The 23,335-nt window shown below is 43.7% G+C and overlaps 1 protein-coding gene across 3 annotated transcripts in view; it reads right to left on the bottom strand.

Moving 5' to 3' along the window:
* The window catches only part of PLPP4 (phospholipid phosphatase 4), an 88,298-nt gene that overhangs the window by 6,179 nt on the left and 58,784 nt on the right, over window positions 1–23,335 (bottom strand). For 2 of the 3 annotated variants that reach the window (XM_049764516.1, XM_049764517.1), the window contains one exon: window positions 7,614–7,784. In XM_049764516.1, coding sequence (XP_049620473.1) covers window positions 7,614–7,784 — 171 coding nt within the window. Of the gene's footprint in view, window positions 1–7,613; window positions 7,785–23,335 lie in introns of those variants that run through there. The other variant, XM_049764518.1, reaches the window with a different exon arrangement.

The following is a 23,335-nucleotide window of genomic DNA, read 5'->3' as shown; positions in this document are numbered from 1 at the left end:
ATGGGATCTGGCATGACAGTGGGATATCATGACAGATAGGATGCATGACAATGGGTCAGGTTAGAGTGAAAACAGGAAGGTGGAAAATGGAAATACTTGGAACTTTGGGTCATCAAGAGAAAACAGAGAAAATAGAAGACAACAGAGTGGAGAAGAATTTCTTAGAGGAAAATGGATCAACACTGGCAACAGATTTTGGAAAAAGCCTAGGTCCCAACATCCCTGAAAATTAAGCAGTTGGGGGAGGCAACTGGGTATGTATGGGGGAGGGGGACGAACCAGCAAAACTAACCCAGAGAAAAGAAAAGTAGAAGTACTGACTGGAGGGCAGGGGCAACCAGAAGGTGCTGGGAACCTCCTTCAAAGCCCAAGAGGTGAAAGCAGAGGTAGGTAAGCTTATTGGGGGGGGGGGGGGGGTCCAACCTCAGTGTCCAGGATCTGTGTTTGAAGCTTATGGTAGGTATGAGCTATGGTCCCATCACCTGGGTCAATGACCAGAGAGGGAAAATAAGGTGAGATCCATTGATTTGGAACTGAGAAGATCAAAGGAAACCCATGCTGTGACTTTTGTTCCATACAAAGCCGAGCATTTGGTGGAAATAATAATGGAGTTCCAATAGCCCTTTTGAAATCACTTCATTTAGAAAATACGGAGCTTGCTTCTGGCAGGCTAAGAGTGAGAGGCTGGTTAGCTGTGTGAGTCCTCCCCATGCCCCCAAGACCCCACCCCCCACATGTGTGGAGGTAGAAGGAGGAGCGAAGGGAAGAGTGAGAGGAGAGTAACAGGGAGGGGAACAGTACGTGCTGTACTTTAATTTCATATTATTATTATTATTATTTGTTTATTTGTTTGGGGGCCACATTTGGTGATGCTCTGGGGTTACTCCTGACTCTGCACACAGGAGTTACTCCTGGAGATGCTCAGGGGACCCTATGGGATACCGAGTATTGAACCCAGACTGGCTGTGTGTAAGGCCAACACCCTACCTGTTGTCCATTACTCTGGCCTATGTTGCATTTTAGAAACTAAAAGTCTTCGAGGAGGGTCCATTTGAATAGTTCAGCACAACATCCTCACCCCACCTTCTGATGCAGAACCATGCTGAGTGGATAATCTGACATGTTGGTAACCAAAATTAAATCCCCTTCGTAGCCTGGTTGGGGAAATCTGTGAAGGTAGGGCCAGCTATTTGGTCAGACATGGCACCTGTGATGGACACAGACATCTGGGTTGGAGTACACAGCTGTTTCCTCCCTTAAGACCAGTTTTCTACTTTATATTCAGAGGAAAATGTTCTTCCTTTAGTGTCTGGAAATGATTAACAATTAGGGTAGCACTGGTTCAAAGTCTGTGTCCCAATGACAAATTTCTCTAAGGAAATATGCAGAGATCTGGTGTAGGGTGTGGAGAGGGTTCTCACACTTGTGGTCATTCGTGGGACAAACAATACACCCTTGCAACAAAGCAAGGAAGACCAAGCTTGGGACAAGAGAATGAGCCCTTTCTCTGCATCTTGTTTCTCTATCTGGATTTCCCCCAAAATTCCATGAGTTTTAACACTTGCAAAATCAGGGTTATTCCTAAAAGTCTCTGTGATGCACCAGGTTCTTCAATTTATATACTCCATGAGTCTCTTTAGTTTCTAATTGGCCTAAAAGCCAACATGTCACAAAGACACTGAGACCCTCAGGTCCACACAGAGCCGGGACCCATCTAAAGAAGGTTCTAGAGAAGTTCTGCTAAATGTTCCATCTGTTTCCTTGCCAAGGGATGTACTTTCATTCTCCCCCTATGAAGTTCATTTCATTAAAAACAAGACTTGCATATTTGCAGTGGAGTTAGAAGGACAGAAGGATAGAAGAGCACGGACATAGAAAATGGTCATGACAACAGACATGCCAGACATCTAAGGTTTTGGGCTAATATTGGGTGTGAATAACTCAAGTCATCTGAAGACTCCCACAGGAGGTGCAGTTGCTTTGATCTAAATGCAATCATTAAAATCTTATCCTATGAAGGCAATTCACTAAATCCTGAATGAGAATAACTGGGGCTTTGCTGATGCTCCCAGGGTTACATATGAACCTCATGATGGAAGCCACGATGAATGGCCCCATCCAAGTCATAGGGAAAATGGGTCTACAAATAAATGCAGTCACGTATGTATCTCAGTGAGACATCCTATTCTTCATCTATACATATATCAAAGATCTCCCGTTCACCCCTCTTCGAGCTGGGAGCCCTGGTGCATTCTTGGCATTATTCTTAATAAGTGGTGTTTGTGCAATTAGAATCAGCAGCTTCTTAAACATGCTATTTCAATAGGCAATGAGGGGAAGAAAAAGAGACAAAATTAAATGTCCTCGGGTCATCTCAGTCACAGTATGTGGGGCGGGACATGCTTCCTCCTGGACCAATTGCTCTCTTGGACACTATTGAGTGACTATAGCATTCCTCTCTATGACATCCTCCTCCTCCAGTTGGGAAGATCAAAAAGACATTTCTGGACATTGTAAGACAATCTCTGGGAGGTTCAGTCATGCCCAACTGAGACCCATTGGTGTCAAAAGCAGACAGGCCTTAGGAAGGGGAAATGAAATACCATTGTTAGATTATAGCTTGTTTTACTCAAAACAGAGATTATCCCTGGTTTCTTTAAATCTGTTTGTTTACACTTGGTTTTTTTTTCTTGTTTTTGGGCCACACCCAGTGATACTTAGGGGTTACTCCTGGCTATGCACTCAGAAGTCGCTTCTGGCTTGGGGGACCATATGGGACACCGGGGGATCAAACCTCGGTCCGTCCTAGGCTAGCTCTGGCAAGGCAGACACCCTACCTCTAGCACCACCGCCCAGCCCCTACACTTGGTTTTAACCCCACACAGACATTGTCTTACATGTAAACCAGGATGAGACTGGCCCAGGATAGCCCAAGATATCTGTCATTATTCTGTCCTACTACTCCACTTGGGAGTGGTCTCTGTATTCAATAAAAATGATAGTCTGTCAGGCAGATGGCTCTCCATATGAAGTAGAAGATTGCCAGACTACATGTGTTTCAACCTCAATCTGTTGTGGATTATTTCATGTGTGACCCTGCCTCAGACTTGTTCACCTGGGGTTGGAAATACTGTGCATTGGGTGATCTTACAATTGGTGCCCAACCTATAGGGACCCAGGACTCAGAGATCCAAGAAGATCCCAAAAATGGTGAATTATTTGACCCTCTGACGTATAATTACCATCATGGACTCCTTGAGCTGGATTGAGTGTACAGTACCCTTCACCAGAATATCAGTACACATGGCCCCTGTTCTGAAAGCAGCAGAGGCCACTTCAGGCAGGACAGAAGCAGGCATTGAAGGAGAGAGATGAGGCCCTTGAGCAGTATCCCAATGGTCTAGACCAGTGGTCAGCAACCTTTTTTCAACTGAGCCAAATCTCACCAAAACCATGATTGAAATTTATTTTGAGAGCCACACAGGGCATGCACTGACAGAGGCTAGGAGCAGAGTCCTGACTCCTGGAGCGGCCGCCCGGCACACAGAAGAGCCAAATTAAAAGTGTAGAGAGCCACATGTGGCTCGCAAGCAGCAGGTTGCTGACCACTGGTCTAGACCTACTGCCTTTCTTCTACCAAAGGTGCTTTGTGCAAGGACCTCAAACCCCCCCCCCAACCTGCAACAGCATATCAAGGTCACTGATGGAGTAGACTCCAGAGAGATAGCCTCATCAGAGGGCGACCAATAGCAGAAAGATGAGCAGGTCCCCTCACCCTAATTCTGGCTCAAGGACTGAAGGCCTTTACATACCAGGCGACCTCAGCAACCTAACACAAAAGATGAAGATGGAGGAGAAGATGGAGGATCCAAGCCCAGCTAAAGAACAGTTGAGAAGAAAGCTGCTTTCAGAACCTCCTGCAACTTTCTTCTAGGTTAATCTATTGGTCCCATTTACACTGGTCATTCTATTACTAGTTTAACTGTGTGTTCTACTTGTTTATATTTTATAGTTACTATTTTGTTCTATGCCCCACTGCAAACAGAAAATTTTCTAACCAACTTTAGTGGTTTAATATTAGTTTTCACAATTCTAGGGAAATGAATAATGTTGTTAGATATTTAAAAGTTCTCAGATATCCTAGTGAATGTTTCCCAATTGCTATGACGTTTGATTGTATATATTATTCTCAAATTATGTCTGCAAAATTGTTCTAATGTTTGTGTCTACAGAAGTAGATGGAAAAAGAACTTGGATACTATAGACTCATTACAGTGCTCATTATAAGAATGCTCAGTAAACTTATTTTCAAGCTATATTTATATAATTCCAGAAATGTTCCTGTGACTTTGTTTAAGGAAGTTTATGAAAAGGAGCTAAGATGTTCTAGATTCATATTACAGTACTCAGTGCAAGAATGTTTAAGAAATTTCAAATTAAGTGTACCTGCAGAAAGGTTCTAGTGTTTATGTTCAGAGAAGTCTATGAAAAAATTTTGTGATATGTATAAAATATGAAAAGATAGAAAAAAGCTAATTGTTTTGAGAATGATGTATATACTTTAAACTTTGATTCTATTACAGTCAAGTTTTACTGTGCCTTTGCAAAATAACAACCACTTTAATAAGTTCTGATCTGGGGTTCCCACCTCTTGCAGAGAACAATAGAACATGATTTAAATACCCCTCTCAATTTTTTTTTAACAAAATAGGGACAGTTGTTAGATTATAGCTTGTTTTATCCAAAACAAAGATCATCCATGGTTTCTTTGTATATATTCTGTTTACAACTTGATTTTGCCCCCAAACAGAGATTGTCTTACTTGTAAACCAGGGTGGGACTGGTCCAAGACAACTTGAGCTATCTGTCCTTACTGCACCACCTGGAGGTGGTCTCTGTACACAATAAAAACATAGTTCTGGAAGGCAGCAGGATCTTCATACAAGGTAGAAGATTGCCAGACTACAAATGTTTCACGTTCAGCCTGTTCTGGATTTTTTCTTGTGTGACTCTGCTTCAGACTTGTTCACCCATGGTTGGAAATATGGCATGTGGGGTGATACATACCGTAAGCCTGGCTCAAGGGAAGGTCTATGCACCTATCCTGGTTGATTGAGTTACAAACTGTGCAGGTGAGAACAGCACAGAACAGGAGAGAAAAACACAACAATGACATGCACCAATGAGTCCCAGAAATCTGCCTGGATGGATCTGGTTCACTCCCAAGCATGGCCCTAGAAGCCATGGAACATTGGTTCTCTTATTTTGCTTGTCTGTCAGCTCACAGAAGCATTAATATTCTTCTGCTGCAGCTCAATGTTGCTCTCTGGGCCAGCTGGACAGAAGGACTTGGAAGGCCAGTCACCAGCAGGCATCAGGTGGACCAGCTGTCATTACACATCCCTCATGTCCTAAGCCAAAAACAGTGATTCTCACGCTTGAACTATACACCAGTCTCAGTTGGACAAGGATTCAGGACAGAACATCAAGAAATGGCAATTTCAAGTCTTCTGCTTTTTCAGATGAGATCACTACATGGAGATCGGTCCTACCTTTCAAAGTAAAGCAAGAAGTCTAGTCACCTGTGAACCCCCTCATAATTTAAAAAATTTAACGTAACAGGATGGGGCGAAAAGCAGAGTCTTAGCTTCCAAAGACAGGATGCTTCTGGCCCACGTCTGTCTCTAGATCAGAGATGTGAAAAGATCATTTAGAAATAAATAAGAATATAGATGCTGTGATGGAATACCATGCAGCTGCAAGAAAAGACAAGATCACGCAATTCATTGTAACTCAGATGGTACTGAAGGACATCATAGTCAGAAGAAGGACAAAAACTAGATGATCTCACTTATTTGTGGTATAGAGAATAACAGGACAAGGGAATGCAAGGTATCCAAAGGAGGATACCTAGATTAATATTACCCTTCAATTATAGAAATAAGGACATGGAAGAAAAGATATCAAATGGGAAGTAAAGAGAGGTGGGCAGGAGATAACAGGGGTCAGGGGCATGGCCAGGGAACATATCAATGGTGTAAAGGTGAGAATATCTGAACCATAGAGTCCATGCGCTATAAGCATGAGATCAATACTACAATAATCAGATTTAACAGTGTTCTTCTCAAGGGGGCAGGCTCGAATGGGAGAGGACCTAGGACACTGGTGGAAACTACTGCTGCTTTTATATATTTAAATATATATACATATTTACTTATATATTTATAAATACATAAATATATATAAGAAAATTTAGAAAAGAAACAAATACCAAGCAACCACATACTAACATCGTGGAACCCCATATAGTTAATGGGGGTACAGTTAATGCACTATGGACCCATCATTTCCATAAGCTGATGAAACACCTTTGTGAAATATGGGGGGGGCATTTACAGCTCTTTTGTTCAACAAAAGAAATGCTAGCTCACAAGCAAGAACCACCACAGAGGAAATGTGCCAAACTCATGGGACAGAGGGTTTCTCCAGAATGGTGCTCCCAAATCATAGAGGACAAAGCTGTGTCCCTGTGTTTCTGCTCAGTGAGCCCATCCCTGGTTCCCTTTTAGGATCCAGTTTTGTCTTCAGAACTTTATTCCTCCAGGATATTGATAATAACAAGTTGGCTTAGGGCTCAACCCTGGATCTCTATAGATCTGCTTTGGCCAGGCTCGGGGCCTAGGCAGCACTATATGCCAGATGCTCCCCAACCTCCAAGTCACAATTGCTCCTAAACTTTTGGGACCCCCCAAAGAAAGACCTTGAGATGAAGAGGAGGCCAAAAGGTGCCCAAGAAATGGTAGGGTTGCAGAGCTCCTGGAGAGGATGGGGAAAAGGGCCCCTGACCTGGGGCTCTCTTCACTGATGGCTTCATCCACTTCCTCATTCACACTACCACGGATGCCCATAAAGGACTGAGAATGGGTTGCCAAGAATGACCACCCACACACACACACCTGTCCTTTGCTTCTCCCCCTGACACCTTCTTTTCCACCCTATCAAACAAATCTTAGGGAGACTCAGGGCCATTCCTACAATTCTCGCCAACAGAGCTGTTCGATTGGGCTCAAAGCTTGAGTCCTACAGTGCCGGGAACTGGAATGGAGGTTCTCGGCGTGGTGGCTGGTGACATTAGGGAACCACCCTATGTTCTCTCCCTGACCCACTATTTCTGAACACCAGACAAGCGGGCCTCACCCTATGAGTGAGCCTCTCCCGGTTTTGTAGCCCCTTTGTGGAGCCTGAGCTGGGTGCCTACTCAGGCGCACAGTGCTTAGACATCAATGCCCTTTTTGGATGGGTATGAAATGTGGAAAGAGCCTCAAATCCCTGGGTACAAGTCAGCAGACAGTGCAGGCTGTAAGACCCCTAGACTTAGCTGTGGACCTGCACTATAGAGAGCAGGTATCCTGAGCCTAAAGAAGCATCAGGAGGAGGAGTTCCCAAAGTGTCCTCACCTAGGAACTTAGTGAACCGAGGCTGTCTGTCTTAGAACATTGCCAATTCTGCGCTCTGGTACTGTTGAGCCTGGGTACCCTCTGTGACCTCAGAAAGCTGCACTTCTCTCCCCGGCCTGCAGGGAGCACCCAGGAGCAGGCCAGACAGGGACTCACCTTGCCAGTGATGCTTGTAGTCACACATTCGGGACAGGGCGATCATCATGGCACAGTAGAGGGGCAGGATGGCAGCACAAAGGCGCCAGCTCTTGCCCCGCCCGCTCTCAGTGAAGCAGTGCAGTTTGCCAGCCAAGTAGAAGGTCGTGAATCCGAGGCCCGAGAAGGCAACTAGCAAAGAAAAACAGCAGGTAGGTGTTACTCAAACGAGAGCTGGGCATGGGGCACAGGACTGCCATGCTGACCCTCCTGCCATAGGCAACCTGTGCACCCAAGCCATGCCTCAAGGGAACTGCCAACCACGAGAACAACCTTCCAGGTTTGCAGGAGATAGTTAAGTCTAGTCAACCTCACTCACTCACGGCTTCTTCATTCAACAGCAACATGGGCTGCTTTTGTAACCAAGAGAGATGGAATGGTGGAAGTGGCCCTGCTGTCGGATACGTATAATATAAAAGGCTAACTTTTGTGAGAAGAAAAGTGCATGCGGGTAAAAGGGCTGCAAAGATGAATTAAATGTGAAGAGCGAGCACGAAAAGAAAGGAATTTGGGGTGTACTTGATTCATTAAAATGTTGCCAGCTACTAAAGGGAGTACAGGTTTGAGAGAAATGCCATACAATAATAAATACCTTGTTTTCTCTTAGAATGATGGTTATAGCAGGTGTTAAAAATATTACTGCTGACACATGCCAGGAGTCTGCCCCTTGCACTGGTATGTGGTGGGCACTGGGCTGGACAGCTAGCCAAAGAATCCCCGGACTGCCAGTTAGTCCGGGGGGCCAGATTCCCCCATGCCAGAATGGTCTTCATGGCCACATCTGGTAACCTGGGCCTCGGGGAATAGGACAGGACAGCTAGCCAAAGCAGATTTATCTCAACCATAGCATCCCCTCTGCAGGGGTGTCCTTTTTTTTTTTTTCTTACCGATAACCATTTTCAAAAGTGCGCGGGCGCAATACCTTCTTTAACATCGTTCAAAAATATTTTAATTCTTGACTATTTATAGGAAAGGAAATGGAATATCCTATATATGGAGGATAGCACTCAAATTGATCTCTGAAGTCAGTGTCAAGTGAACATTACTTTCTACACAGTTGTCCTCTCTGACTGCTGAGCCTTATCCTTAAATATTTCATCTATACAATGTATATAGCCCCTCTTCTATATTGCCTTTCCACACCCAGAGACCTTTCTACTCCCCCCCCATATCCCAACCCAGATTTGTTATCTCCCCCTTATTTAACCCTCTTTACCCTCAGTTTTTAACCTGTTAGACACCAAGACAGACCTCCTTCCCAACAGACCACCATCCAGCTCCTCAATGAAAGACACTCTCTTGATCCCTCATCTTGTGTTTCAGCAAGAAACCACAACCAATAAGCCTCCTGATTCAAGCTTGTGACCCCTCTCATCCCCATCAAATCGTGGACAGTTGCATGATACCGGATTCAGCTGCAACAAAACCCCCAATTCAAGGACACTATAGGACTCCGAAATGCCGCAAATCATATCTTAAACTCTACCAGGGGTCCTCAAACTTTTTAAACAGGGGCCAGTTCACTGTCCCTCAGACCATTGGAGGGTCTGACTATAGTAAAAACAAAACTTATGAACGAATTCTTATGCACACTGCATATATCTTATTTTGCAATGAAGAAACAAAACAGATACAAATACAATATGTGGCCCGCGGGCCATAGTTTGAGGACCACTGCCTAGACCAAAGTCTGTGATACGAAAAAGTACCTTGGCTTTCACTCCCCACAAGAATATCTCAGAAGACCTAATTGAGAGTACTATATTGCCTATGTAAGCTTAATACCTTTATAATAATGTATCTTAAGATATGTATTCCTAAACATACAGATAGCCTCCCCCATTACTTTCTTTTTTCAAATACCTTTTTCCTTTTTCTCAATTTCCTTTCTTTTTTTATATCTCAATTTCATCTATATATTTTATTTTTATATATATACATATTTTCTCTACCCTCATCAGTTTTGGTGCTGCTTTGTACAAAATCTAAGAAAACGTTTTGCCTGGGACAAAAGTTCAGACCACACCACAGATACTGTGTGTGTAGTCTGTCATCCTTACCCGGAATAGCAGCAGCAATATAAAAGGACACCATATGTTTTTGTATAGGCACAGTAAATAAGGGGAAATCATGGACTCAGACACAAGATTCTATCTTCTAAGGATAAGAACTCACACTTTTTATACAAGGGTGCCTCCCATCCTGGACATATGTCATGTGGATACAACTCAGTCTCCACAAGATTGGACAGTGTTAGTTCATTCTCAAATCCCAGATCCCAGATGTAGAACTGAAACAACCCCCTGCAACAATACCAGGAACTAAGCTCTGTTGGGAGATATACTTGTGCCAGTGTTAATATGACAACGAGGACAGCGAGGAAATGACAACTTGACCTAAGACCAGGAGGTCCTATCACATTACCTAACACTAAGTGGAAATCAAAAGATGTATCATCCTTTGTGAACTATGAAAAATAAGAGCGCTAACTCCAGAAAACTGACTTTGACAACCGTGACTGGGCAGAACGTACCTTGAGACCATTAAGGAAAACCCTACCCTAGGCTATAGCCCAGGTCTCCTACAAAAATCAAGATTTCTTATTGCAAAGGCCCAATTCTGACAACAGAGACTGAGCAGAACCTTTGGAACCATAATTTCCTAGACTTCGGCTTAGGGAATGATTTAAAACATGGAGCACATGATACAAAAAACGGAACACACCAACAATGTTGGAACAGTACCTCTAGAACCTTAAAGACTCTATCCTAGGCCTTGTCCTAGGACCTGCGCAAATACCAAGATTGCTTGCTACAGTGGCTTTATTTTCTCATCCACAATCGAGAGGAAAGGTTCCTGACACCACAAAACAAAAACAAAAACAAAAAAAACCTGGGATATGGCAAGGAGAAGTTATGGAGCCAGTGGTTGTTCCCATGACAATATGCTTCAAGAGTGGAGAAAACCTGAATCTCTTAGGCCACGGGAATTTCCTTCCTTCCCCAATACTTACTGTGCCTATACAAAAAAAAAAAAAATGGTGGGGTAACACCAAGCCCTGCCACTGCACCACTTTTTCTGGTTTTGTTTTGCTTTATTTTTTGTTTGTTTATCTCACTTCTCTTTTTTCTTGCACTTTTTTTCTTTCTTTTTTCACTTTTGTGGATATTATTTGGTGATTTTTTTCTTTCTATTTTAGTAGTTGATACCAAGTTCTTTCTTCTCTTTTCCTTAACCTTTTTATCTCCAACAGAATAGCCTAACTTGAATCATTCAGCCTCATACATTGAGGGGGGAAAAGAATGATACCAGGACCAGTCATATGAACACATGGTGTAAATGAAAGATGACCAGACTGGAACACCAAACAGAATAGATACCCAACCTATAACAAGCTGTAAGGTGGAGACCAGTTACACTAGGATTCTGGGGGGTAAAGGAGGGATATGTGGGAGACAAGCTGGGAACAGGAGTGGAGGGAGGACAACATTGGTGGTGGCAATGCCCTTCATTCATTGTCACTATGTACTGTAAATAATTCTGTGTAATGAACTTCAGTCATAATAAAAAAATATTACTGCTATCTCTAGTTTCTCTTCAGATCACATAAATCTTTTGTCTTTTAAAAAAAGTATTGCAATGGGCACCTGGCAAGTGATAGTCTTTGAATGGCAAAGAGGATAAAATCAGTGTTAACTCTATTCTTCAGAGCCTGAAGAGGGATGTGGCTTTCCATGCTAACAGGTTTGCACTGTGGTTGGGAAGTCAATGTGATGGAAGGTGGGCCTTCAGGGAGAACACAGATGGCCAGCCCTGGCTCCAGACAATGTCAGGGAAGCTTTCAAACTACCCTCCAGGAGAACAAAGTAAAAGATGTGGATCCCAGGCCCCAGTCTTCTAGCGGGGAAATGAGAAATGATCTTGAGAGTTGGATTGAAAGACCATTCCCAGACAAATATAAAATATCCCTGGCAACAAGAGAGTAGACACATTAATTGGAGGGACTGTATCTGTCTGAGCCACGTACATCATCTGTCCCCCATGTCCTGCTCATGGCTATATGTTGGTTGCTCTTTCTTACACCCTAGTCTCATAGACTTTTAATCCCTGTCTGATGCAGTTACGGCATCAAACAGCTGGATGTTACTGGTTCTACTTATCTGTCTACTTCAGTTTGCCTGGCTGAGTCCATCTGCCTGATGAGTCCTACTGGCTGCTTCTCCAAGCACATCATGGCATCCCTGTCTAATGTCTTGCTCTCCCATTACCTTTCTGGAGTTGTTGATCATCACTCTCATGCTGTCAGAGACCAAGGCTGATGGCACTACCTTAGGATGGCCTGGTAACATTGCCAGACATGCTGTGTGAAATGGTCTGCTGCTGGTGTGACTGGATGAGCTCAATGCATATGTTCAGAAATATGTGTATGTATGTACACATATGCAAAGAGTAATATATGTGTGTACATGTGTATATACATGTGCATGGAGATGTGTTTGTGTCTAAGAAAATCTTTCAGAAATTCCCCTGGCAGACAGGATGCTCTGGTGAAGGTAGGCTTTCCTATTGTAGCATTTTCTGGGCACCCACCTCAGCCAACTGTTTCTGAGCTAGAAAATACTCCTGGGGAAAAGCTTTTAAGAAACTGTTCTTAAGAAACTGCCTGGTTAAATCTGGTTGTTGAGTCTATCTCGGTGTGAGTTGGTACCTAGGACATCTGCTGTTGTCTTTGCTGTATTAAATCACTTCTGGTTCATTTATATAGATCCTGGTTGATCCCGAACCTCCTTTTTCACATCACATGAGTCCCCAAGTCCTTTTTGTATGCCGGAGTCAAGGCATACATGGTTATAACTGGTTAAAAAATGAAAATGCCAGTTTAATTCTGTCTGACTCTCCTCCCATTTTTTCCACCATCCCGAAGGGGTTTAAGGCAAGAATCTTCCAGCTGTCCTCTTTGTTTCTCTTTAATTCCTTCATGAAGTGTCCTTTGACCTGAATATACACTTGTGCCTCCTGAGTCTTTACTTGGTCACATCATAACAAACTGACTTTTTAGAGCTGCTGGATGACTTTAGACATTAACTTTACCATCCCTTCGAGATGGTGGAAAAAATGGGAGGAGAGTCAGGTAGAATTAAACTGGCATTTTCATTTTTTAACCAGTTACAACCATGTATGCCTTGACTCTGGCATATAAATATGACTTGGGGACTGATGTGATGTGAAAAAAGGAAGTTCAGGATCAACCAGGATCTATATAAATGAACCAGAAGTGATTTAATACAGCAAAGACAACAGCAGATGTCCTAGGTACCAACTCACACTGAGATAGACTCAACAACCAGATTTAACCAGGCAAATGTGAGCTGGAGCAATAGTGCAGTAGTAGGGCATTTGCCTTGCATGTAGTCAACCTTGGTTTGACTCCTAGCATCCCATATTGTCCCCTGAACACCATGAGGGATTATGACACTGAGCATCACCAGGTGGGGCCCAAAAATCAAAACCAAACAAAATATCCTAGGCAATTGTTATTTTCCCCCTCCTTTTTGTTTTCCACAGGGGCCAACCCAATCAGAGATGAAGGCTAGGTCCAGGGTCACTATTAGACAGTAATACAGAACTGTTGGGGTCTGGAGGTAACCATAAAACCTCCTAAGGCCACACCTAGGAGTTCTAGAGCGTGAGACATGTCATGTCGGAGATGAGCCTCTGAGCTTTGAACATCCTAGACATATGCTCTACACTAGCAGTATCTCCCCAGAGAAAGATAGGACTATCTCTTCTTCTCTCAAGAACACAGAATGCTCAACAGGCCTAGTTTGAGAATAAAAATGAAGCCCTGGATATTTGGGGATAATGATACAAAATTGGCAGCCGTGTGGTGGGAGCGCTTAGGTATACCACATTTCCTGTTTCACTTGACTATGGTTTTTTGTTTGTTTGGTTGGTTGGTTTTGGTTTTGGCTTTTTTTTGGGGGGAGGGGCCACACCTGGTGGTTACTCCTGGCTATGCGCTCAGAAATCGCTCCTGGCTTGGGGGACCATATGGGATGCCAGGGATCGAATCCAGATCCATCCTGGGTTAGCCACATGCAAGGACATGCCCTACCACTGTGTTGATGCTCTGGCCCAACTTGACTGTGTTTTGAAGGTGGTGAACACTCCTGAATATCCTGTACACCCTAAAGTATTAAACTGACAATTTACTAATTCATCATTATTATTACCAGCACCATTTTAAAAAGCTTAACATAATGGTTATACTCCAAATCTTGAAGGTGGAGCATTTTGGGCCACACCTAGAAATGATCAGGGGCTACTCCTGGCTCTATTCTCAGAGAAAATTGTGATACCAGAGATTAAGCGAGGATAGTAGTGTAAGACTAAGACCAGAACCTAATCTTCAGTATTTCAGTTGGTGCATTGTTTCCTTTTTTGAAAAAGAGAAAAGAAAGAAAGGACATCAAATCTGTAGTGATTGCACAGTGCAATCCAGGTAGATGGAATGTTCTCTTGCAAGTAGGAATTAGCGAGAAACTGCATTGCCCAGCCCAGTGACACATAGTTTGCTCCAATGGAAGGACTTCAAGTGATTTATGAGGTGTCCTCCGGTGGCCTCATCTGGCCACCAGCCCAGGAACTCCACATTCCAGTTTCCCATCTTATCTGCTCTGCTCACTCCTTTTTCTCATCACACCCATGCAGGAGCAGAGAAGTGGGTCCTAGGGAAGCTCTAGGCATTGCTGGTCACATCTGCACTCCTGAAAGGTGGCTAGGGACTCTGATGCTGATCAGAAGGTACTGCAACTCTTTTCCCCCTAATTGCACAACTGTGCAGGGTGAATAAAAGTTCTAGCCCAGGGCTGTGCAAGGTCAGAATAAATTCTTTGAAATTTAAGAGCCAGAGAGATAGCACAGTGGGTATGAATTTGCCTTGCACATTGTTGAATAACAGCCCTAGATGGGACTGGATGGTGATGGATGGAGGTGGAAGATGAGGCCTTTCTCTCCCGGCCCAGGCCAGCAGGCAAGTCTGCAGGGTCAGGATAGTGATGGGGAAAAAACTCACAGGCAGGTTTCAGGAGACATCACCTTTATTCAAGGGCCTAGCCAACATGAGTGTCTCCTAAGCTTTAAAACCTTTCAAGCCATCTCCATTATTGGCCCTGCATTCTACCTTGTCTGTCCTAACTCCCCATCCTGCCAGCACTCCTCACTGTATCTCCTTCAATCTCTCTTCCAAATCTCCTTCCTGCCCCTCAGGATAAACCTTTTGTTACGTACCCAAGATCAGTTCCAAAGCCCAAGCCAAAAGGTCGGGAAAGGGAGTAGGTTTTGTGGCCCAGAAGAATCAGCTCTCAGGCTCCCGCTGCCTGAGTCACACACTGCACACAGGAACTTAAGCTTGACCAGCTTAAAGGCTTAAAGACAGGAGGTTTGTGCTTGGTGATCCCAGGGAGGTCAGGAGAATGCATTCTAGTTCCTAGGTGGAATCCAGACTGCAGGACCCCAAAACGGAGCAGAAGAGTAGAAGGATGGAAGAGGCATATAACAGGTACTGTTTCTGCAGTCAGTGATCCTGAAAGCTTCTCTGAGGAATTATGGGAAGTCTGGCAGGGTTAAGGGGCAGGTAGAGGGAGGAATTAAGCACAACTGCATGGGCCTGGTCATGCCTCCTCATCCTACTTTTTCCTTTCTCTTGTGAAGGAGACCAACTCTCTGTGAAGATTGATCCGACTGGTCTCTGTGAAAGAGACCGACTACACTCATACAACTTGGCCTTCGCCTGTAATAGGGATGGATGGAAGGACCAGAATGGGGCCCCTTAATGCAATGTGGCTGGTAAACATGAGACCCCTGGTAAAGGGCCAGGTCCCTTTGTAGCCTGGGAGGCCCCCCAACCCTTCATAATTCTTAGCTGACGAATCCAACAAATTTATACTCAGGCTCACAGGTGTGATGCTGCTCAGGCTGTGACCAGGATCACTTAGGCTACTAGGGGTTCCTTGGGGTGTTCTAGGGCTGCACCCAGACAAGCTCGTAGGGCCAAAGTCATGCCAAGGAGTGAAGTAGGGTTGAACTACTGGTTAGTCCCCCCTATTCTTCTTTCCTAACCCCAGATTCAACCTCCTTTCCCTCCCCTCCACTCTTTTCTACTGTCACTCCAAACCCCGCTGCTCCCCTGGTGTGCAAACAGACCCTCAGAGGCTCAACAGCAGCTCCATGATGAAGATGGGATCTGTACCAATGAGCCCCATAAACAGAACCACACCAGGCTCTGCACTGGGCTCCATGAACAACAAGGGAACGAACCAGGACAGGAAAGGCAGCGATGGCAGGAGTCTGTCAGGCTAGGCCAGATGGAGGTGCCAGGGACACAGCAGGGAGCACCTCATTTCTGCCTTCCTAACTCCTCAGTCTGCAAGTTTCAGTGGAAAGTTCACATCTTTAGATGCCTCTGGGGCCCAGACAATGAAGGAAATTCATGAAGGAAGTTCTGAGGAGCATCTCCTGCTTTTCCTGGAGTCTGAGGAAAGAGTCCATATCCTCTATGCTGGAACTTTCTAGATGCTCCATAAACCACGGCAAACATTTGGCTAACACGCACAGAGTGGTTCATAGAAAGAAGAGGAGACTGGAGAGAGATTGCAGTAGACCTGGGTTCATCCCTGCACTCTATATGGTTTCTTGAGCCCCACTGAGAGTGATCTCTAAGCTGAGCCAAACCACAAAGGTATGACCCCCAAACCATACAGAACATAGACTCTCTCTCTTCTGTATCTGTCTCTGTGTTTGTTTGTTTTTGTCTCTTTTTCTCTCCCTCTCCTCCCCTTTCTTCCTACGAGAATGCCCGCTAAGTATATGAGCCCCTCTATTACCTAAAGAAAGCCCCTCCCAGACCAGAATAACCCTGTAGGAATCCCCAGAAAAAGGGAAGTGGCAGAAAGGAGCCTACAATAATTCCACTCTGATCCCAAGAAAGCTGAAGGACAGCCAAGTGGAAAGTTTGGCCAGAGCACAAAGGAGGATCAAAGGACATAAGCTGGCTGGGCCAGGAGGCTCAACAGGGTAGGAAGAAGACAGGCAGGGTGCTGTGCCCCCCCCATCTGCCCACCATCATGACTTGTGGTGCCTGACTTCACCTGTCCCCTACCCCACAAGGGCACAGGACTTTGGTCTATTTCACCGGGAGGCTCAGGAGAAATTACTCACCAAAGGTTGGCACAGCCCTTAGAAAACTGGATTTGGGAAGTTGGAGTGATAGTAACCTAGGTTTGTTCCATGGCATACTAGAGATAATCTGGACCACCAGCAGTAAATTTTGAGCACCACTTGGGTGGCCCCCAAACAAAACAAAAATAAACACACAAAAAGAAACTACAATTATTTCTGAGGAGAGCACAAAAAGCACAGACTCATTAACATGGCAGCAATAAAAGCTTGAGTGTTTTGAGATTTTATTCGCTTTGTTTTGGGGAGGCCACACCCAGCTGTGCTCAGGGTTTGCTCCTAGCTTTGGGCTCAGGGTTTACTCCTGGCTTTGAGCTCAGGGTTGGGAGACTAACTGGGGTGTCAGGAATGGAACCCAGCTCAGCAGTGTGCAAAAAGGGAGCCTTAGTGCTGCTCTAGCTGATAGCCTTGGGACATGCCCCATTGGGGTCAGCACAGAAGCTGCAGACCCCAGCACATGCTTGTCAAGAGAAGAGACCAGCACATGTGAAATGAAAGGGCCTGTAAAAGGGGGTGCAAATATTTGCACCATAAACACAAGAGGCCCTATTAGACTTTCAGGCCACAGGCCAAGGTCTTGGGGGTCAAAAAGACATCAGGCAAGGTGATGCCCTCACTCCCCTTATCTAAGCAGGCTGCACCTTAAGTGGCTGTGATTTACTTTGCAGAATGAAAGTGGTTGCTTGGTTTTGTTTGAGAATGAACAACAGGGAGAGAGAGAGGACTACTCAACTCACTCATAATTAGCTGGAAAGCAAATGTCAAAGGCAGGAAATGCAAACAGAAAAAAAAGTCAATTGTCAGTCCCTCAGAAACCCAGTTTGCATCTCTGAAAAGGAAAGAATCAGGCAGGAAGCACAGACTAAGGGGGCCTGGACAGTCAGGAAGAAACTGAGGTGCAGGAAGGCGAAGCTTTTGCACCCCCCCCCAACACACAGAAGCACTGATCACAGGACCCCAGTGCTTTCACAGAGGAACACTTAGCCACTGTGACATCTCCAAACTTCCCCACACAGATGGATGGAAAACCTTATTAAGAACCACAGACACATCTTGCATGTAGCTAGCACTGAGTGTAGCCCTGGCACCTGCATATGACAAGAACAATTTCTAAGCAATAAAGTCAGGAATAATCTCTAAGAATAGCCAAGTGTGGCACAACACACACACACACACAATTAAATTCTTAGTGTACACCATACACCATACCAAGGAATTGATTTCTAATAGACCAGAAACTCCAAACATAAAGCCAAACTAAGAGCTATTAGAAGACTGTCTAAGGTTTTGGAGACGAGATCTATAAAAAGAGACAGGAAAATACTAAACAGAAAGGGTTGATCAAACTGACTTCATTTCATGTAAAAACACAGTTTATCCAAATATACAATGAATCCTGGATGGAATATTGGTTTAACCACAATTATAAAAAATTCAACAGGTCCACTGGGAAATTTGAAAATAGTCTGATATGCCTATAGTGAAAATGGACTCAAGTAGAAAGCTGAAAATTGTTACTTGAACCTTCAATTGACATGCACTTAAACGCATGCACACATATACAAAAGGTCGATTAACTTGCAAAATAAGTAAAAAGACATTAATGCTTGTGACCTATATAAATTATTAGGTGTAGAGTTTAAAAAAATTTATAAAGCCATAGAGAGAGTATAGTGGGTAAGGCACTTGCCTTGTACATGGCTGACTCAGGTTTGATCGCCAGTACCCCATATGAATCACCAGGAGTGATCCCTTAATGTAAAGTGAGGAGTTATCCCTGAGCACCACCAGGTGTGGGCCACAAACAAAAAATATATACAGAACATTTTACTTCTTAAAGGTGGGGAAATAGTAATGAGGGTAAAGCTCTGGTTTTGCATGTGACCAATCCCACTTCATTCCCCAGCTCCCCAAGATAGCTGCTGGGAGTGGCTCCTGAGCACAGGACCAGGAGTAAGCCCTAAACACTGCCAGTTAACACCCCCAAACCAAAAAAATTCTTTTGGTTTCTCTGTCCTTTCTGTGGTATGCATGTACTGATCCTATAATAATAAAAATATTGTTAAAATGAATGAATGAATAAGTAAAACTGTGTACACAAATTATGGATGGAATAAACATAACGCAGTAGGCAAGTCCAGGGAAGAGCTGCTTGCTATGTCCCTAACCAACAAAGAACTAAGGTAAGAATTTACCTGTTTTAATGATGTGTAAGTCAATGAAATAAAAGCACACAAAGACATGAACAACAATATCATCAAAATTCCACTTACAGCATGAAAAGCTACCCAAGCTCATTAGTCATCAGACAGGCACATAGCTTGACACCCACAGACAAGGAAAAACAAAACTCAGGGGAGCTAAGAGCTGTCCAAGCTGAGGGTTATAAGAACCCTCATCACTGGCTGAGGGGAGTATAAACACAGTTTGGCATAATTTGTTCAAGTTCAAGTTGAGCCAACACCCCCAGAAATCCTCTGACAAGAAAACATCTGAGGGTCCTTAGTGCAGTGAATGTTCCAAATTCACAGCAGCCCTGTGACTCTCTCCAAAGGAAAGATGAGCCCAGATTCATTCACTTTCAAGAGCTTTCAACACAGTGGGCAGCCCAGCCTGGGAAGAACAATAAAGTGAATGAGGGAAGTTACTTACATTGAAGGATGTGGCGAACACAAGTCCAAGGGAGCCAGTACAAAGATCTCAGTGCCTTTAAAGAACTGATTTCTGATCCAGGTAGCCACCCTCTAGCAAAGAGGAAGGAGCCCCGAGGAGGACAAAATGGTGAAGTTTTTTAAAGTTATTTATTTTAGTCTTGGGGCCATTCCTGGCTGTGCTTAGGGCTTACTCCCAGCTCTGTGCTCAAAGATCACTTGCATTAAGGCTCAGGGGGCTTTCTGGGATCAGATCTGGACTTTCTGAAGATCAGATCCAGATCAACTGGCAAGGCCAGTGCCCTTCCCAGTCTCCATACATTCTTTCTTGTGGTCAACCCCATAGTTTACAATGCTGTAATGATGGGATTTCGTGCATAATGTCCAACACCACACACCCCCATTCTGGCCACTTTCTCCCTCAATGTATCCCATGATTCTCCTCCCCTCTGTGGCAAGCTTCTTCCTGAAGACAGCTCTCACTTTCTGCTGCCTCTGAGTATCTGTTATTCCCTTATGATTTCTTTCTACACTGATCATCTTAGAGATCATTCTGTCTGGAGGAAGATGTTTTTCAAACCAATCAAGGAAGTTACCAATTAAACTTATTTATAACTTAAAGTTATTATAAATAACTAAAATAAATAACAAATAAATTAAAGTTATTAATGAAACTTTAATCTCTTGGTGATTTGGTAGTGGTGGAAGATGTTCTTTGTCCAGAAAATTCTATTATGCTCTGCTGAAGGAGAAGCAGTGGCAATCAGACTGGGCAGTTTAGTTTAAGGACTATATCTGAAGCTCGTGGCATCATGGCTTTTGTTTGTTTTGGACCACACCTGGCAGTGATGAGGACTAGTGGGCTCAATGCAGTGCCAGGGACCTAAGCCAAGGCCCTCACGGGTAAAGCATGTGTTCCAGCCCTTGATTCTATCTCTCAGCTGCTGACATTTCTTTTTTAAGAGAGAAATCTAAAAATTAATGGTGACCACCTGCAGAAGGTACAAAATCTTATTCTGTAGGACACCACAGGGAGGAATAAAACAATATTATTTAGAGCTACACCATCCTCTCTGAGTTTGTATACAAAACGATCTAGAAATATAGAAAATGTTTTTATTTTATTTTAAAGGATGAAATTTCAAAGTAGCAGAAAAGGGTGGACAAAAACTAACCAGAAGGAACAGGGCTTATTAGGATTGGGGAAATTCTATGAGGCTCATTTTTCTTCTTTTTTCTTTTTTTTTTTTCTTATTTTGGTTTTTGGGCCACACCTGGTGACACTCAGGGGTTACTCCTGGCTATTCTCTCAGAAATCGCTTCTAGCCTGGAAGACCACAGGAACACCAGGGGATCGAACTGCGGTCCATCCTAGGTTAGCGCAGGCTAGGCAGTCAGCTTACCGATTGCGCCACTGCTCTGGCCCCTGAGGCTCATTTTTCTATTTGTCTTTCTCTATCTGTATGTATTTAACATAGTGATAATATACAAACTATGTAGTATTTGATTATATAAGATCAGCACATATATTTCACTGCTAACTCACTAACTCAATAAACCCATAGCAGGATACCAAGAAACTATGTGACTCCAAAGTGAATATAGAATCTGAGCTAGTGACTACTGAGCCATTCATTTGATTCTCAAGCAAGTCAGACCACTGTAACAAAAAAAAAAAAACATTTCAATCCTCCAACCCTGGGCCCCTTTTATTGTCAAAGCTTTGATATGAGGGGGCATGCATAGAGCCACATGCCCCAATTACAACACCATATCTGGGAACAAAAGGATGAATTGAGTTTTAGGAGATTGCAAAATATCATTATGAAACCTTCACATTGCATATTTATGACTTGATGTGATTTGTTTAACCAGAAAACAGAAGCAATGCTCCCCTCAAAGAAACAACCAGGAAAGTCTACCAGAACATCACCTCATTATTCAAGTGCAATGAACTCCAACTAATACTTAATTACAAGAGGCATTTGGAGGTTGCAGGCAGAATAAGACATCGAATTCTCCCGAGGCACTTGACTGATTTCTCAGATTATAAAATTCAAGCCAAGAGAAATCTGAAAACATTGATTTAGCAAGAGAGCATTCAGGGAGCACTCAAGGTTTATAATGGAAATAAATACAGAATAAATGAAACTAGCCAGGTTGTCTGTTACAAATCGGATGCCAGGATGCATTTCAGGCTTCGTTGCTACTTTATTTTTCTGGTGTAGCTATCACTTCAGGGTGAAAAGACAGACCTCATCCCTTTTCTCTCTCTTGTTCATGCGAACACATGCCTGCAACTCTGCCATTTGTTACACTTGGCATGATTTGCACAAGCTCAGAAAGCTGCTAAACTATTTTCTGTGTGAAAATTATTAGCAATGAAGCCTGCCCTATGAATACAAGCATGAACATAAATTAAAAGACTCCAATTATTCAGCTTTCAAAGAAGAAACAGTTTTTTTCATGTATGCATCATCCATTGGAGAAATCTTCTCTAACGCTTCACACTAACTGTACCATCTAAGGGCTCCTTTTCTGAATATTCACTTGTGGCCTTCAGCAAGACAGTTAACACGTGGGTCTCACCTGAAACTGGGCTGAAAGAAATGCTGGGTATGCTAGCCCTGGCAGAGTTTGCCTACAGATAAAGTAGAACAATGTCCAGAGATGTCTATTACAAATCCAGAAAGGAATACTTAGGAAGCCTTAGTTATTTGAGTACAAGGCCTTGTGTTTGCTTCAATTCACTCAAAGGAGACAATTTGCTCTATGTCCCTCCCAGAGCCAAAGGCAAACTCACGATTTATACTGAAATTCCCCGCATGTGACATTTTGCCCCCAAAATGTACACATACCCACACTCACAAACAGATGCTTTGGCAGAGAGAATTATTATTTTTTTTGGTGGGGGGACTAGGGGTTACTCCTGGCTCTGCACTCAGAAATTGCTCCTGGCAGGTTTGGGGAACCATATGGGATGGTGTGAATTAAAACCAGGTCTGTCCCAGGTTGCTCACATGCAAGATAAATGCCCAGAGAATTTTAATAGTGGTGGTAATGGCGGTGGTGGTGGTGGTGGTGGTGGTGGTGGTGGTGGTGGTGGTGGTGGGGTGTGTGTGTGTGTGTGTGTGTGTGTGTGTGTGTGTGTGTGTGTGTGTGTGTGTGTGTGTGTGTGTGTGAAGAGAGAGAGAGAGAGAGACGGAGACAGAGACAAAGACAGAGAGAGACAGAGAGAAGTTGATTAGAGTCCTCAAGGACACTAAGAATCCATCTCCTTATGATCCAAACATTACTTCTAAAAATCTTTGAAAAATCATGGACTAGGGGCCAGAGCAATAGCACAGCAATAGGGTGTTTGCCTTGCAAGCAGCTGACCCCAGATGGACCAGGGTTCAATTTCTGTTGTCCCATATGGTCCCCCAAGCCAGGAGCAATTTCTGAGCGAAGAGCCATGAGTAACTCCTAAGCGTCACCAGATGTGGCTCAAAAACAAAACAAAACAAAACAAAAAACAACCAAAAAAGCATGGACAATAGGAAAGGCACCAGACACTTAAATACAGGAAAATACCTCAGTTTTATTTATTTGTTTGTTTATTTATTTATTTATTTAAGTTACTGAGTTATTTTGGGTTTTAGACTACATCCAGTGATGCTCAGGGTTACTCCTGGCTCTGCGCTTAGATACCACTCCTCGAAGGGCCTGTGGGACCATATGGGATACTTAGGGTCAAAGTCAGGTTGGCATCATGCAAGTTAAACCTTCTACAGTGTTGCTCTAGTCTCAATAACT

Source organism: Suncus etruscus, chromosome 17 (assembly GCF_024139225.1).
Source record: "Suncus etruscus isolate mSunEtr1 chromosome 17, mSunEtr1.pri.cur, whole genome shotgun sequence".
NCBI lineage: Eukaryota > Metazoa > Chordata > Mammalia > Eulipotyphla > Soricidae > Suncus > Suncus etruscus.
This window is presented reverse-complemented; position numbering and strand designations above follow the sequence as displayed.